Below are 15,478 nucleotides of genomic sequence, written 5' to 3' on the forward strand. Positions count from 1 at the left end.
ATGCAACTAATCACTTGCTTACATTAAATTTATAGATATAATTTTTTTTTCAGTGTTAACAATATTTTCCATGTAAAAGTTAAAAAAAGCACCAATTGCGCATAATTAAACTATGTAACGACAAACCAGTCATTAACAGCAACAAAGTGTCTCACACAAAGCTAGCTTAATGATGTAGAATGCTTAAGAGTACCTGTTCCAAGGTCTTCAGCATTCATTAATGTTGTGTAGGTGTGCGGTTCGCATATGGAACACGGCACCAGCAGCACAGTGCATCAACCAACTGTTACTGCACTGACACAGATGCGGGACGAACAAAGACCTCGCATACACATAGAGTCCAACGACGGCAGTTCAACCACCACGCACATTAGCAGAGAAGTTAGGAGCGCGGGACAGGGAAAAACAGGATACAGACGCACCAGCAGCAAAGTCTATAAGATGTGAACTACTCACCAACTTCTGCGAAAGACAGTGAGAGGAACATTTGGATAAGATATGCCACTCTGTGGGCTGCTTTATGTGACCCCCATTCAAAAACTGTCCCAAGGCCGAGTGTGAAAGGAATTTGGTGTGCGCGCTATGCGGAAAATTAAAGTTCAAGTTCAAGGAAACGTGAGGAGCGTGTGAAGGGAATTGTGCTTGTGCAAGGCAATGTGGGGAGTGTGTGAAAAGAATTGAGCTTGTGCAAGGCAATGTGGGGAACATGTGAAGATAATTGAGCTTGTGCAAGGCAATGTGGGGAGTGTGTGAAAAGAATTGAGCTTGTGCAAGGCAATGTGGGGAGCGTGTGAAGAGAATTGAGCTTGTGCAAGGCAATGTGGGGAGCATGTGAAGATAATTGAGCTTGTGCAAGGCAATGTGGGGAGCATTTGAAGAGAATTGAGCTTGTGCAAGGCAATGTGGGGAGTGAGTGAAAAGAATTGAGCTTGTGCAAGGCAATGTGGGGAGCGTGTGAAGAGAATTGGACCTGTGCTATGTAAGCTATTCAAGGAAATATGAGGAGCATGTGAAGGGAATAAGGCTCACACTATTTCAGCTGTTCAATGACACATGATGAGTATGTGAAGGGAATTGAGCCATGCTATGTGGGCCACTGAAGGACACGTGAGGACTGTGTGGAGGGAAACGGGCCCACGCTGTGTGAGCTATTCACAGGCAGGCGAGGAGCGAGTGGAAGGAACTGGGACCGCGCTGAGTGGACACGTGAGGACTGCGTGGAGGGAAACGGGCCCACGCTGTGTGAGCTATTCACAGGCAGGCGAGGAGCGAGTGGAAGGAACTGGGACCGCACTGAGTGGAGGGAAACGGGCCCACGGACAGGTCGTGGGGCAGGACGGGGCAGCAGGCACGACGTGGGCCGCCCACACGCAGCCGAGGGGCGCGTGGCGAGACGGGGAAGCAGGCGCGCCGCCCCGTGGTGCGCACTATGCGGGCCGCTCGGGCGGCGAGCCGGACAGCCTCCGGGTGAAGCGCTGCGGCGACACGGGCGGCGACGACTGCGGCGTGACGGGCGCCGAGCCGCCCACGCGCCGCCGCGCCGGCACCACCAGGTCGCTCATGTCGAGGTGGGAGACGGCGCGCGAGGGCGGGGCCGAGCCGGTGTAGTAGTGCAGCCCCGCGGGCCCGCTGCGGGGGCGGCGGCCCAGCGCGCCGCTGCTGCTGCGGGGCAGCACGCCCCCGGGCGTCGGCGGCAGCGCGCGGGGCGACGGCGGCGGCGTCGGCCGGGAGACGGACGACTTGCGCCTCAGCAGCCTGCCACACCGCCACACCCCCCACCGCTCTACAACTGCCGCGCCTCCCCGCTTTTACCTCCCCCCGTGGCTTCTGGTACCTTCCAGGCGGTCCTCCCCCCCTCCTGCCCGGCCCCTCCCGAAGGTTCTGGTCGGTTCGGGCCGGCATCTCCCCTCTCCACCGAGCTCTACCAGCAGCGGACCACGAGTCCAAGCTTCCAACCCCCGCATGTCCAGCTCTTCAACCAGACCATTTTCTTGTCTCCCGTGTCTGTGCAGGTTTTACCTGGGCCCAACATGTCTCTAGTTATAGTCTAGTATTAAGAGTGAGCTTCAGTCGCTGCCACGGCTGTCTCATCCCCTCCTAGCACACGATGCATGCGACCCTCTCCCTGCATGGCTGATCCCTGCATGACCAGGCGTATAGGCTTCGGCCTGAGATGCACCTAGGTCCCTCCCTAACATGGACCAGTGAGGGGGGGGGGGGTAGCGACAATATGGTGGACAACACTAGGACGGGGAGAGAGAGGTCAGGGAAATCATGCCATCGTAGTGGCGAGACAATGATAGGATGGAAAGGGAGGGGGGAGTAAGAAAATTCCAGGCGGGGGACGCACCACAACGCCGAACGTACAATAACGCCGAATGCCAAAATGACTACAACGCTGACAGCTAGAAAACTGCTGTGTACCACAACGCCGAATTACCACAACGCCGAAATACATTAACGCCGAAAAATGTCATTGCAGGACTGCCACAAAGGTTAGGTTAGGTAAGGTTAGCACATAAATTCATTCAGTTGTTTTTAATTTTGCTCCTGTGGCCCCCCTCCCCGGAGCAACATTTTTTGGCGTTACTGTATTTCGGCGTTGTGGTACACAGCAGTTTTCTAGCTGTCGGCGTTGCGGTCAATTTGGCATTCGGCGTTATGGTATTCGGTGTTATTGTACGTTCGGCGTTGTGGTATTTTGGCGTTGTGGTAACGACCCTGACAGGCGATGCTGGGAACAGTGCACACGGAGGCAGGATGCAATGCAGGTGCCTTGCGTGCCTGGTGCCACAGGAACGGGATGCGCCGGGCGCTTGTAGTCGTACGTGACGGCAGGCGGGGGAGAATCCAAGCACTCTGCTAACGTGGCGTTATCGGCAGCATAGCGCTAGCATCGGGCGGTGCCTAATGCTTAAATAATGACCCCATCATGTTAAAAAAAATTAAATGTAAGCCCCTGAAAACTTATCAAAAGTACGAATAAATAATTCATGGCCCCCACATTCGATTACGGGCCCTGAACCCAGGATCGGAGACGCACCCCCCCCCCCCCCCCAAATTTTACAGTCACGTGCTACATTATAATTGCATGGTTATTTCTAACCTACACTCTTTTTAGAAAGTTATTTAACCTGAAAATACTGGGTATAATTATGGTTACAATTTTATAAGCCCAAACTCAGCTTTATTTATAAAATTATTTTACTTTAAAATAACCTCAGCGATTATGTACATTTATTTCACACACTGAGATAAAAATGGAAATAGTCACAGAAAAATAAAATTAGGATCTATGTAAATCATAGACACTGGCTATAGAATAAGACTACTTATAATAGTTAAACATTTCAAAAACAAACAGGCACGGGTCCTGGACCCAGGGGTCCACCCAGCCCCACCTTGCGGGGGCCATGCCCAGATCTTCACTGAGCCCTCGTCTCCGGACCAAACAAACACAGTCTGTGGAGGACATTCGGTACTTGGAGAAGCATTAACTGCTGGTCCTGTACAAATTATTTTATATCGGTTCTCTACACGAGGAGTGAATCCCAGGGCAGCAAAAGAAATATAATGATTTAATGCATACAGTGTTTATCACCTTAATTATGGTTAGTATTAATAATTAATAGAAAATTAAAGGATCGCCCAAGTAATTGATGTAAAAGTAACAGGTTTCCTCAGTAATGGTTAAAAAGAAAAAAAAAGTTACCATAGAAAGGTTTAAAAGTTCAGGTTTACCTCAGTAAAGGCTATAAAAGTAAAGGACACCTTATTAAAGGATGTGAAAGTAAAAGGTTGCCTTTAGTAATGGGTATAAAATAAAAGGGAACCTTAGGGTTACCTTAGTAATGAATATAAAAGTTCAGGGTTACCTCACTAATGAGTATAAACCAAATAGTTTATTTAGTAATTAATGAGAAATTAATGGTTTCCTCAGTAATGGATTGAAAAGAAAAAAAGAAAACATTTTAAATGCATAGAGGGGTGAGAATATATTAAACAAACTGTAACATATATTGAAGTTTCTTCCTTATTCTGGAAGGCATGGCGGGACACAGCTTACAAACTATCCTTAAACTTCCTTGTCCGAAGGTCAAGGTGAGATGAGGTGACTACTATACCATACCAATAATCTATTGCTTGTGATAGGGTGTTTGTGATATAAGCGCATTACAGGAGGGCTTAAAGGGCTAAGCCAAACCTTATTGGCAGCCAAAGACTTGTCCGTATCTTTGGATAATCCGCCAGCTAGTGCAATGTAATCGGCTAAACAGGGACAACAATACAATGCAGGCATTAAGTCTATGGGGTGGGTGTCTGCTCTAAGGTTTAAGTCCCTCCGGTTGCTGTTGGATAGCAAAGCAAACCGTAGTTGTATAAATGATAATGCTAGAAGTTTGTTTGATATCTTGAAATGAACTCGCTCAAAACTTTAACAAGTGTAATCATGAAGTGATTATTGCCATACAAACATTTAGACAACACCTCAGCAAGAACTAGCATTAAACTTCATCATAAAAAAATGTTTTGCAATCAAGATAATGGGATAGGGTAACGTTTAACATTAAACTATTAACAAGGGAAATAGTACACACACCGACTCCCTAATCCCTAAATTCTTCCCTCCATGCCAAAGTTAAATAGGCTACCCATTAGAGACACCATGCTTATAAGCCATACAGCACTCACCAAAATGAAACATTCAAAACAAAGGACTTAGTTTCCTGCAGAGTTTCCTCTCTAAGCAATTTAAATACCTCGAGTCAAATATAATAATATCCGTGACATCGCTTTATTTGTTAACTCATCAACACGAAACTATACTCATGTTAAATTAAAGAGTCTGAAAATAATTTTTGGCCGATACTGGGTTGGCATTGCCTATTACTCACGAAGCTAACTCATTGTTGATACAGCAATTGTGTAGCGATGTTAAAAAATCACACTTCTAAACATGCGAATTACTTCATGACATTATATTTGTGAAGATAATTTCCACTGATGAGTTGAAACTATCGTCGGCAAAAAAAAAATTAACAGTAAAAAAACAAACAAGTTGTGTGTTCAAAAATCATTACATAACCTGACTTAAGCAAAGAAAATTCGGGAGACAGTTGAAACTAGGTAAAAGCCAGTGAGCGCATGTGCATATCACACTGGAATGACAAACAATAATAATAATAAAAAATTGATGTTTCCACGTCACACACACATATGCAAAGCTCTGAACGCGCGTGAGACAGACGTATCAAAGTGTTGCAAGAAGCTGCAACACACACACACACACACACACACACACACTTGTGTTCACGCAAGTACCAATGACGTCACTGAACCGACGAAGAGTGTCCTTGTCAAGTGTTGCAGCCCACAGCTGTGTATGAACGTGAGGTTGTGTTATCGCACTATCCACACGCTTAGACTGTCACGGCATTGATAGCGGCTTCCCTCCGGTTGCATCTACCTCCTCTGCAACAGTTTCAGATTAACACATAACTAGCGTTAATTATTTAAGTAATTTCCACTTCAGATATACAGGATGAGTCTGAATCAGACCAACAAACATCGGCTACATGGTTCACATAGGCGTGCCTACAGGAGGGGCCAGGTGGGCCATTGCCCCCCCCCCTAATGTAATCACTCAGATCGGCATTTTCTCTAATGCGTTCGTTAATATTCGTATATTCCTGGCACTGTGACACTCAAACTGTGTTTCAGTGTTGCAGCATGCTAATTAACAATATTTTTAAACATTTTATCGTTCTGGAAACACGGCCGCCTTAGTTTATTTAAAACGTGAGGTCCCTTGTAATGGCCAAGCAAAAAAAAAAAAATATTTTAAGAGGTTTTTTAAAGTTCTGTTGTCTGAATTGCTGTGTTTGCATTCACTAAAAAGAAGTTCATTTCAAGGTAGATCCGGACCAAGCTATTGGAAATTCGAGGGGGGAAAAAGTGTAAGTACACTTTAAACATTGTTTATGGAAAAAAAAACATATTTTCAAGATTGCTAAAATTATACGGATATAAATATTAACTAGTAAACATATCTCGTTGATACTGCACAAAAATATAAACAAGTCAATGAGTGAATGTATTTAGGCTATTTAACATTCTAAATACGGCTTCTGATTTAAAAATTTAGCAGGGCCCCCTAATGGAAATGTCTGGGCACACCTATGATGGTTCATAACGACGAAACTGGTTGAAAATATTTTTATGACTTATGGTGTCAATGCTTCTCAAGGCTGATAAACCTCTTTGAAGTTGGGACTGAACAGCATTTTTATTGTAAATAATAGAGAATATCTATAGGACAGAACACAGAGAATCTGGGTTATGATTTATTGAATGAAGTTCTACAACTACTATGGAATTTGTCACTATAGCAAATTTATTTCATTGAAATAAATGGGGGCAACACCTTTATTTTCCACTCATTTTTGTGGAATATGTGCCGGAAATTAGGAATTTCGACACCCTTTTAAATTTGTTATTATAATTTTAATTTTTTTTGGAATTTTTTTAAAAATTTATTTGGTTACTAAAGGGGTGATTTACTCTTTGTTAGGCTGGTGTATGCCACGTAGTTAAACTTTGTGCCAGTGGACTGAAGCACCTTTCTCAGGGGCCAATCTGATATTTTGCTAGTCTAATGTGGACGTGGGCAGGCCGGTTGAAATTTCTCTCGCCTGCAGTCACGTCCCGGGTTTGTAATATTAATTCCCTGCATGACCAAAATTGCATAGAACAGCTTCTGGGCTGTAAGCTGCTACTTCTTAGAGGCCTGCTGAGAATAGCGAGTCTCGTCACGAACGAGTCTCCAGTGGACATCCGTTCCCAGCTTAGTGGCGTTTTCTGTCCACCCTCCTCTCTCTCCCCCCTCTTAGTTCTGAGAAATTATGCTAGGAGCAGTGACCTGACGTGAACCGCGCCAAGACGATGGCCTACTTCAAGGACATTCTCCCAGGTCCTACAGAGACCTCCACGACATCTAGCGGCAGAAAAAGCAACTTCGGCCCTGGTGGCCAGCGGGCAGAGGCAACGCCAGTGACACCTGGCGGCGGTTCAGTTCACCGCCTCCGCTAGTTCCCCTTTAGGCCGCCAGAGCGCACCACCAACCACGCCATAAGGCACTATGCTTTCTAGTCGCGTCCTGTTAAAGTCGATTCTTTGTAGCTTCCTGTTACCGCCGGTAGAGAGCGCGCATGTCGTGTTGTTGTCACGCCCGCCTCGGACTTCTTCGGAAATTTTCGGCCTAGAACCGAAGCTTCCCCCTCCTTTGACCTAGGGCCTTAGCGCCCGTTTTAATTAGGAGCGTGGTCCTCCATGAGGGGACTCTGACATTGGCTACTAACCGCGCAGCAGTTCGGGCGAAACTTCTCTCCGTCTCTTGTCGCGGCTACGACGGAAACACCTATTAAGAATGTAGTCAGCGGTCTTGAGGGATGTGATCCCATTTGTACAGTAGCCAGTCAGGAGTAGTCATTAGAAAAAGTCATGTTTAGTTAAATTTTAATTTTTTTTTATTTTACTAAAAATTTGGTTTCTTCCGTGTCATCCGCGGTATCTCGGTGCGCGCCATCCTGATGTCGGCGCGAGACATCTCGTGAGCCCGGAATCTACACCCTGTTTGGTGAGTAATCCGGCGTTTTTTTTCTCCTCCCCAAATTCCCGTGTGTTGGCCTTTCGCGCCGACTGTGTATGACTGGCTGGAAGCAGGTCTAATTCGTTTTGAATTTGACTTGTGTTTCAGACAGGGTCCAAGTGCTGGGGAGACAAATTGCTCCCAGCTTGTTGTCCTGGACCTCGAGCTCCGAGTCCCGTTAGAAGAGATATTTCCTGGCCCGACGTCTTACCGTGAAGACCCGGGTGATAATGTAAAATAAACATCTCCCCCCTTTCTATCTACGAACTACATTAAAAGAATGCGTAGCCTACCAGCGAGCAGTGACTTAAGAACTTAATCCTCAAGAACATGTAGAATCAAGGAAACTAATCATCTATGTAATCATTGGACGAATCAAATGTTGGTGTGATACTTCAAATTTTTGTTTATGTAATCGTCGTTTGTTAAAGTTGAATATGTGTTGTTTTAATAATATCGGGCCGGGCCATTTTCAAATAAGTTAAATATATTGTTAATACCCTTCAATGGGAAACTTACGAATGCCAAAACAAATGGAAAACCGAATTAATTATTTACATTTTTAAATAAAAACAGGAACCTATAGACCAAGCTACTTGTGTAGTGTTTATTTATTTATTATATACCTTATTCTCTTTAACGATCCACTAGCTACCAAGTTGTTTGTGTGCAGGGAGTTCCAATTTGTCTTGTTCTCCACCTCGTGCCACCTCTGGTCAATAACTTTAATTTCCTCAATATGTTTAAACCCAGCAGTTTCCAAGGTCTTTTTTTTAATTAATTTAAAATAATTTAATTTAGAGGCACGAGGGGCGTTACAAATGTTACTATACTCAATTAATCCAATGGAATAATTTTGCTACAGCGTCAAAATTCGTGGTGGCTGTAGAACTTCATTCAATTAATCATAATCCAGGATACAGTGCTCTATCTTAAATACTTTATCTACTATTTACAATAAAATTATCGTTCACCCCTAACTTAAAAGACCTTACCTGCTTTGGCCAGTACATTAGACCAAAAGTCGTACATATGATTTCAACTTATTATTTCGGGATAAACCTGCAACCAAAGTTCGTCAGTCGAGTTAAGAATCACTCTGTATAAAACATAAAACTTAAACATAGTGTAAAATAATCCTCGGTCATAGAATATATAAAAAAGAAAGACTTAGATAATGATAACAAATTTGATCATGTTTAATGGGGGTGGTCGCAAAATGTTTAAGGGGGCTGGTTCAAACCCAGTACCTTTTTATAAATTTTATTTCAAAATTCAGTTAACTAATTTTTTTATAAATGTTAAAAATTTTCCCGTTTTTGTAGCTTAAAAATTACAGATATTCAAGATGGTGGCCATATTGGAAATTGGAACGATGTCGTCATACACATCCAAGAGGGCGGAAAATTCTAGATAATAATATGGCGGGCATCATATCATTCAAAATGGTCACTGGGGTCAAGGTCATACAAGATGGCCACCATGATGTCAGAATCCAAGATGGTGGTTGGCATCTCAGCACCTCAACCTGTACCCTGGTGCCGGAGGAACTATTATTGAGATTTTAAGGAATGGACTGGGTTATCGCTTTGTATTGCGCATTACTGATACACATTGTAAAACGTTTAGTAATTGCACAGACACTTTATTCGTTCAGTAATCAACATTTCGTCACCTTACGCCATTGATGGTTATTCTACCAGTGAGGAAGAAAGAAACGAAAACGAAAAACAAAATAACAAAACAATTGCATAGTGAATAGTGTTGCCACAGGGCATTACATAAAGGTCAAACAATCGATATACAATAATAGTAATAATAATATAGAGTGCAAGAGTTCAATGTCTCAATACTCTCCCTCATTGAAGAGTGCACTTTAGTCGTCATCACTTTAGTCCAATTCCATCCATGTGGTTTGATAGCTTCGGTCTGTGAAGTGGTTTTGTTAGCATGTCCGCTAATTGGTTGTCCGTTGATATAGGTTGAATGTCAATTAGTCCTTCCTGTACGACTTCTCTGTTTTGTTCGTCGGTGCATTTCCGGGTTCTTGGCTAGTTTGATAGCGGATTCATTATCGACGTAGAGGCTCGGAGTCTCACGAAGGCTGCCGAGCTCTGTTAGAAGTCCTCTCAGCCAGACCAATTCCCTTGCGGCCTCACTAGCGGCCACGAGCTCTGCCTCAGTAGTGGATATTGCAACGCTGGTCTGTCTCTGACTGTACCATGAAATTGCTCCTCCAGCATACTTGGATATTATCCCTGATGTGGACCGTCCGGTGCTGGGGTCTCCACCAAGATCCGCATCACTGTAGCATTCGAGGAAACTTGGGTCCTTTCCTGATTGGTATACGATTCCAAGTTCCTCAGTTCCTTTCAGGTATCGGAATATTCTTTTGACACGAACTATGTCTTCAGCAGTTGGTTTTTCCAGTGCACGCGAGGCAACGCCTACAGCGAACGCGATGTCCGGTCTTGTTGCTACCATTAAGTACATCAGTGCGCCTACCGCTTGACGATATGGGTAGTTTTCGATTTCTCTCCCTGATTCAGAATTCCCTTGTGGATTACTTACAATGGGTGTCGACACGCTCCTACAGTTTTCCATGCCGAATCTCTTCAAAATCTTCCTAGTGTAGTTCCTTTGGTCTACTTTGATTGTACCATCGTCTTGATGGGTTACTTCCAGTCCGAGGAAGTAGGACAGCTTCTTATTGCTGACTTTGAACTCAGATTTCAGCGCTTCCAAAAAATTGTCCAACTCCCTTTTGCTGGTTGATGCAATGAGCCCATGCCAACGTACAGTGCTAGGATGAGTTGATCTTCACCTATTTTTCTTGCAAATAGACAGGGGTCAGCGCTACAAGTAGTGAAATCTAGGGTTTTCAGAAAATCAACGAATCTCTTGTGCCAACATCGTGCTGCTTGTTTCAGTCCGTACAAGCTCTTTTTGAGTCTGCAGACTTGATTTGTGCCGTCGTTGTATCCTTCGGGTTGCTGTATGTAAATTTCTTCGCTATCATAGAGCTCACCATAGAGAAAGGCAGTGGACACATCAAATTGGGCGAGTGACATCTTCTTGCTTGCTGCGATGCTTAGGATGGTTCTTATAGTACTCATCTTCGCAACAGGACTAAATGTTTCATTGTAATCTACCCCTTTCTCTTGTGAGAACCCTTTGACGACTAATCTGGCCTTGTATTTTTCGATGTTTCCATCTGGGTTTTCCTTGATCTTGTATGTCCACTTGCAAGCCAGTGCCTTCTTGTCTTTGGGTAAGCTATGAAGTGTCCATGTTTCGTTTTCTGTCAATGCCTTCATTTCTGTGTTCATAGCTTGTCGCCAGCTCTCGGAGTTTTTCGAATTTATTGCTTCCTGGTAAGTACCTGGGGTGTCGGCATTCTCTGTCTTAATGAGTGAAACATATTCTTCGTATTGCGGGGGGGGGGGGGGGGGGGGGGGTCCTTATTTTGTCCCTGTCTCTCAGTGCCATCTTCTGGTTTTTGACATTCTCTGGGTCGCTGAATTCTAGGAAATCTTCCAGATCACTTGATTCTCCTTGACATTTTTCGGGAGTATTTTGGCTATTGAACTGTTCTTCGTCCTCTGATTCGATTTCCTTTTCTTGACCCTCTTGTGACTGAGATTCCTCACACTTGTTGGGAAGGGAAATTGCCATTTTTGTTGTCAATGGTTTTTCGTTGAAGACTACGTCTCCGGATCTTATAATCCGTCTTCCGTTGTTCCATATTCTGTATCCGCAGAAGTCGTATCCGACTAGGATACCTTTGATGGCTTTTTTGTCCAGTTTACCCCTTCTTTGCTTTGGTATGTGAGCGTAGCATTCGCTTCCTATTATCTTAAGGTGCTTGAGGCTTTCTTTCTTCCCAAACCAAAGTTCAAATGGAGTCTTGTCTTATATTGTGGTTGGACCAGTTATATTTAGAATGTAGACAGCTGTATTGGTCAATTCAGCCCACAATGCTTGAGGTAGGTTGTCATGAGCGTGTAACATAGCTCGAGCAGCTTCCACGACCAATCGGTTGTCTCTTTCTATGTATCCGTTCATCTCGCTGCAGTAGGGCATCGTGAGAATCTGTTGGATACCTTGGTCATCTAATAATCTCTTCATTTTGGAGTTGTCAAATTCTCCGCCGTTATCACTCAGAAATGACTGTGCCTTGTGACCAGCACGTTCACATTATTTCAGCACTAGGAGGAATTTTTCATAGACCTCAGATTTTTCCTTTATGAAATATATGAATCGAAATCTCGTGAAATCGTCTTTGAATAATACATAATAACGGGAACCTGAACATGATGGTTCGAATGGGCCGCATACATCGGCGTGGATGATTTCACCGGGTGCTGTGGCTCTTTTCCTTCTGCCAAACTTGAGTCTGTGTGCTTTGCCATAAACACAGCCTTCGCAAACTTCAGAATCTATCTTGACAGTTATGCCTAGTTCTCGTTCGATGAATGCCTTGACATGCTTCTTATTTTGTTGTGCTAAGCGTTCATGATAGAGCTGCAGAAGATCTTCGTCGCTGGATACAGAGTTTACATGATTAGCACTGGATAGATGCAGTTGATACAGTCCACCGTTCCGCATTCGGGAGCCGGTCAAGATGTTCTTGTTATTGACATGGAAACAGCATTTCTCGGCTGTGGAAACGAACTTGTTGCCAGGGTTTTTGTCCTGAGCAGACAAGACAGAAAATAGGTTTTTGCTCATTTCTGGCACGTACCAAACATTAGAAAATGTCAATTCTCTCTGTGTACCGTCAATGTAGGTGTGGACAACAATATTGCCTGTACCGATGGCTGGCACACTAATGCCATTTGCTGTTGTCACCTTATGGGGAGAACTGAATTCTTTAACAGACATAAAAAGAGACTTGTTGTTGCAAACATGGTTTGTGGCGCCATTATCTACAAACCAATTTTCATTATCACAGTTGGCGGAAAATACTTCATTGTTGGTAGCATATAACACCATGTTGCTGTCAGAAAGGTCTTGAGATTTATTTTTAGGTGGCCTACCATCCCTTTTCCATTTTATGTAATTCTTAATAACGTGACCTTCTTTATGGCAGTAGTAACAGGTTACTTTGGACTTGAAATTATGTTTGAATGCAACAAGTGCCTCTTGTGAGTCTAAAAATTTGGCCTGAGAGCCTTTGATTGATAATTCTCTTTCGTGGGTACAGAGCTGACTGGTTAAATTCTCAACCGTCCTTTCACTTTTAGGCATTAGAAGCCAGCTGGATTTGAAAGAGAAATACTCAGGGGGCAGAGTCTCCAGAACCTTACAAATGAGTAACATATCTGGCAGAGTTTTAATTTCCATGCTTTCAGACAACTGTATGTTGAGGTTATTCCAAATATTTTTAATCTTTGACAGGTGACTAGCCATGTCGTCATTGGAATCTGACTTGTACGTGAAAAATTGCATACATAGACAGAAAGCTTTATCTTCAGTGACACCTTCATATAATCTATGTAACTCTTGCCAGACTTCCTTTGAAGTGTTGTACCTCATTACTTGCGTTAAAGTTTCTTCTGTCATGTTACTTGTCAGAATCAATAAAGCTTTCGTGTCCGCATTTTGGTAGAAGTCTAATTTGGTATCATGAGCTGTTACCTGTTGAGCAGAAGCCATTGGATCGGGTGGGACAGGCTTGGTCAACTTGCCGATGACAACGTCCTCACCCCCGGGAATACTTCTGAGTAGGATAAGTACCTTGTACTTCCATGTAGCCCAGTTGTTCTTTCCTTCGAGATTGCCAATGTTTACCTTCAGATCCATTTCGAAAAACTTCGACCGACTAATGGATCAAGAACTTGAAACGGGTTAACACACGCGCAACGAAAAGATAAAGTCGATAAAAACAGTCCTGCGATCCTGGGCCCATAACCTATTGAGATTTTAAGGAATGGACTGGGTTATCGCTTTGTATTGCGCATTACTGATACACATTGTAAAACGTTTAGTAATTGCCCAGACACTTTATTCGTTCAGTAATCAACATTTCGTCACCTTACGCCATTGATGGTTATTCTACCAGTGAGGAAGAAAGAAACGAAAACGAAAAACAAAATAACAAAACAATTGCATAGTGAATAGTGTTGCCACAGGGCATAACATAAAGGTCAAACAATCGATATAATAATAGTAATAATAATATAGAGTGCAAGAGTTCAATGTTTCAATAACTATTATATACTATTCTAAGTTACGATGTTTCTAATTTGTATTCTTTTAAGTTATGACAATGCTAAGTTGTGTGTTTCTAGGTCATGATGGTTCTAAGTTACAATGTTTCTAAGTTGTAGGTTTCTTAGTTATGACAGTGCTAAGTTGTGTGTTTCTAGGTCACTATAGTTATAAGTTATAATGTTTCTAAGTTGTGTGTTTATAAGTTATGACAGTGCTAAGTTGTGTGTTTCTAGGTCACTATGGTTATAAGTTATAATGTTTCTAAGTTGTGTGTTTCTAAGTTATGACAGTGCTAAGTTGTGTGTTTCTAAGTCATTATGGTTCTAAGTTACAATGTTTCTAAGTTGTATTTTTTATTATATGACAGTGCTAAGTTGTATGTTTCTAGGTCATGATAGTTATAAGTACAATGTTTCTAGATTATGATCGTCCTAACTGCGAGAATGCCAAGGCTATGGAGAGAGAGGGAGAGTGGGAGACCTCTTGCTGGGGTTCCTGCAGAGGCCCGTGGGGCAGGTCTCGCCCAGCGCGCAGTTGCCCTCGCACAGGTCCTTGGACAGGATCAGCGACTGGTAGCAGTGCAGCATCTGGCGACACGTGTCCTCGTCGTCCCCGGACAGCGCCAGGCTCGGGAACCGCTCCCGCAGCCGCTTCCTCTCCTGCGACACGCCGTGTTCCCCCTTCACACTCGCCTCCTGCGACACGCAGTGTTCCCCATTCACACTCGCCTCCTGCGACACGCCGTGTTCCCCCTTCACACTCGCCTCCTGCGACACGCCGTGTTCCCCATTCACACTCGCCTCCTGCGACTCGCCGTGTTCCCCCTTCACACTCGCCTCCTGCGACACGCCGTGTTCCCCCCTTCACACTCGCCTCCTGCGACACGCCGTGTTCCCCCCTTCACACTCGCCTCCTGCGACACGCCGTGTTCCCCCTTCACACTCGCCTCCTGCGACACGCCGTGTTCCCCATTCACACTCGTCTCCTGCGACACGCCGTGTTCCCCCTTCACACTCGCCTCCTGCGACACGCCGTGTTCCCCCTTCACACTCGCCTCCTGCGACACGCCGTGTTCCCCCTTCACACTCGCCTCCTGCGACACGCCGTGTTCCCCCCTTCACACTCGCCTCCTGCGACACGCCGTGTTCCCCCCTTCACACTCGCCTCCTGCGACACGCCGTGTTCCCCCTTCACACTCGCCTCCTGCGACACGCCGTGTTCCCCCTTCACACTCGCCTCCTGCGACACGCCGTGTTCCCCCTTCACACTCGCCTCCTGCGACACGCCGTGTTCCCCCTTCACACTCGCCTCCTGCGACACGCCGTGTTCCCCCTGCACACTCGCCTCCTGCGACACGCCGTGTTCCCTCTGCACACTCGCCTCCTGCGACACGCCGTGTTCCCCATTCACACTCGCCTCCTGCGACACGCCGTGTTCCCCATTCACACTCGCCTCCTGCGACACGCCGTGTTCCCCCCTTCACACTCGCCTCCTGCGACACGCCGTGTTCCCCCCTTCACACTCGCCTCCTGCGACACGCCGTGTTCCCCCTTCACACTCGCCTCCTGCGACACGCCGTGTTCCCCCTTCACACTCGCCTCCTGCGACACGCCG

The 15,478-nt window shown here is 44.9% G+C and overlaps 1 protein-coding gene across 1 annotated transcript in view; it reads right to left on the bottom strand.

Annotated features, from left to right (window-relative positions):
• Positions 1–1,295: 1,295 nt before the first annotated feature.
• Positions 1,296–15,478, bottom strand: part of LOC134538468 (dual specificity protein phosphatase 22-B) — a 189,192-nt gene continuing 175,009 nt past the window's right edge. Inside the window, exons 5-6 of the mRNA XM_063379801.1 lie at positions 14,345–14,523; positions 1,296–1,755 (exon numbers count right to left, since the gene is read on the bottom strand). Coding sequence (XP_063235871.1) covers positions 1,428–1,755; positions 14,345–14,523 — 507 coding nt within the window. The 3' untranslated portion in view covers positions 1,296–1,427. The remainder of the gene's footprint in view (positions 1,756–14,344; positions 14,524–15,478) is intronic.

This window comes from Bacillus rossius, chromosome 13, assembly GCF_032445375.1.
Source record: "Bacillus rossius redtenbacheri isolate Brsri chromosome 13, Brsri_v3, whole genome shotgun sequence".
Classification (NCBI taxonomy): Eukaryota; Metazoa; Arthropoda; class Insecta; order Phasmatodea; family Bacillidae; genus Bacillus; species Bacillus rossius.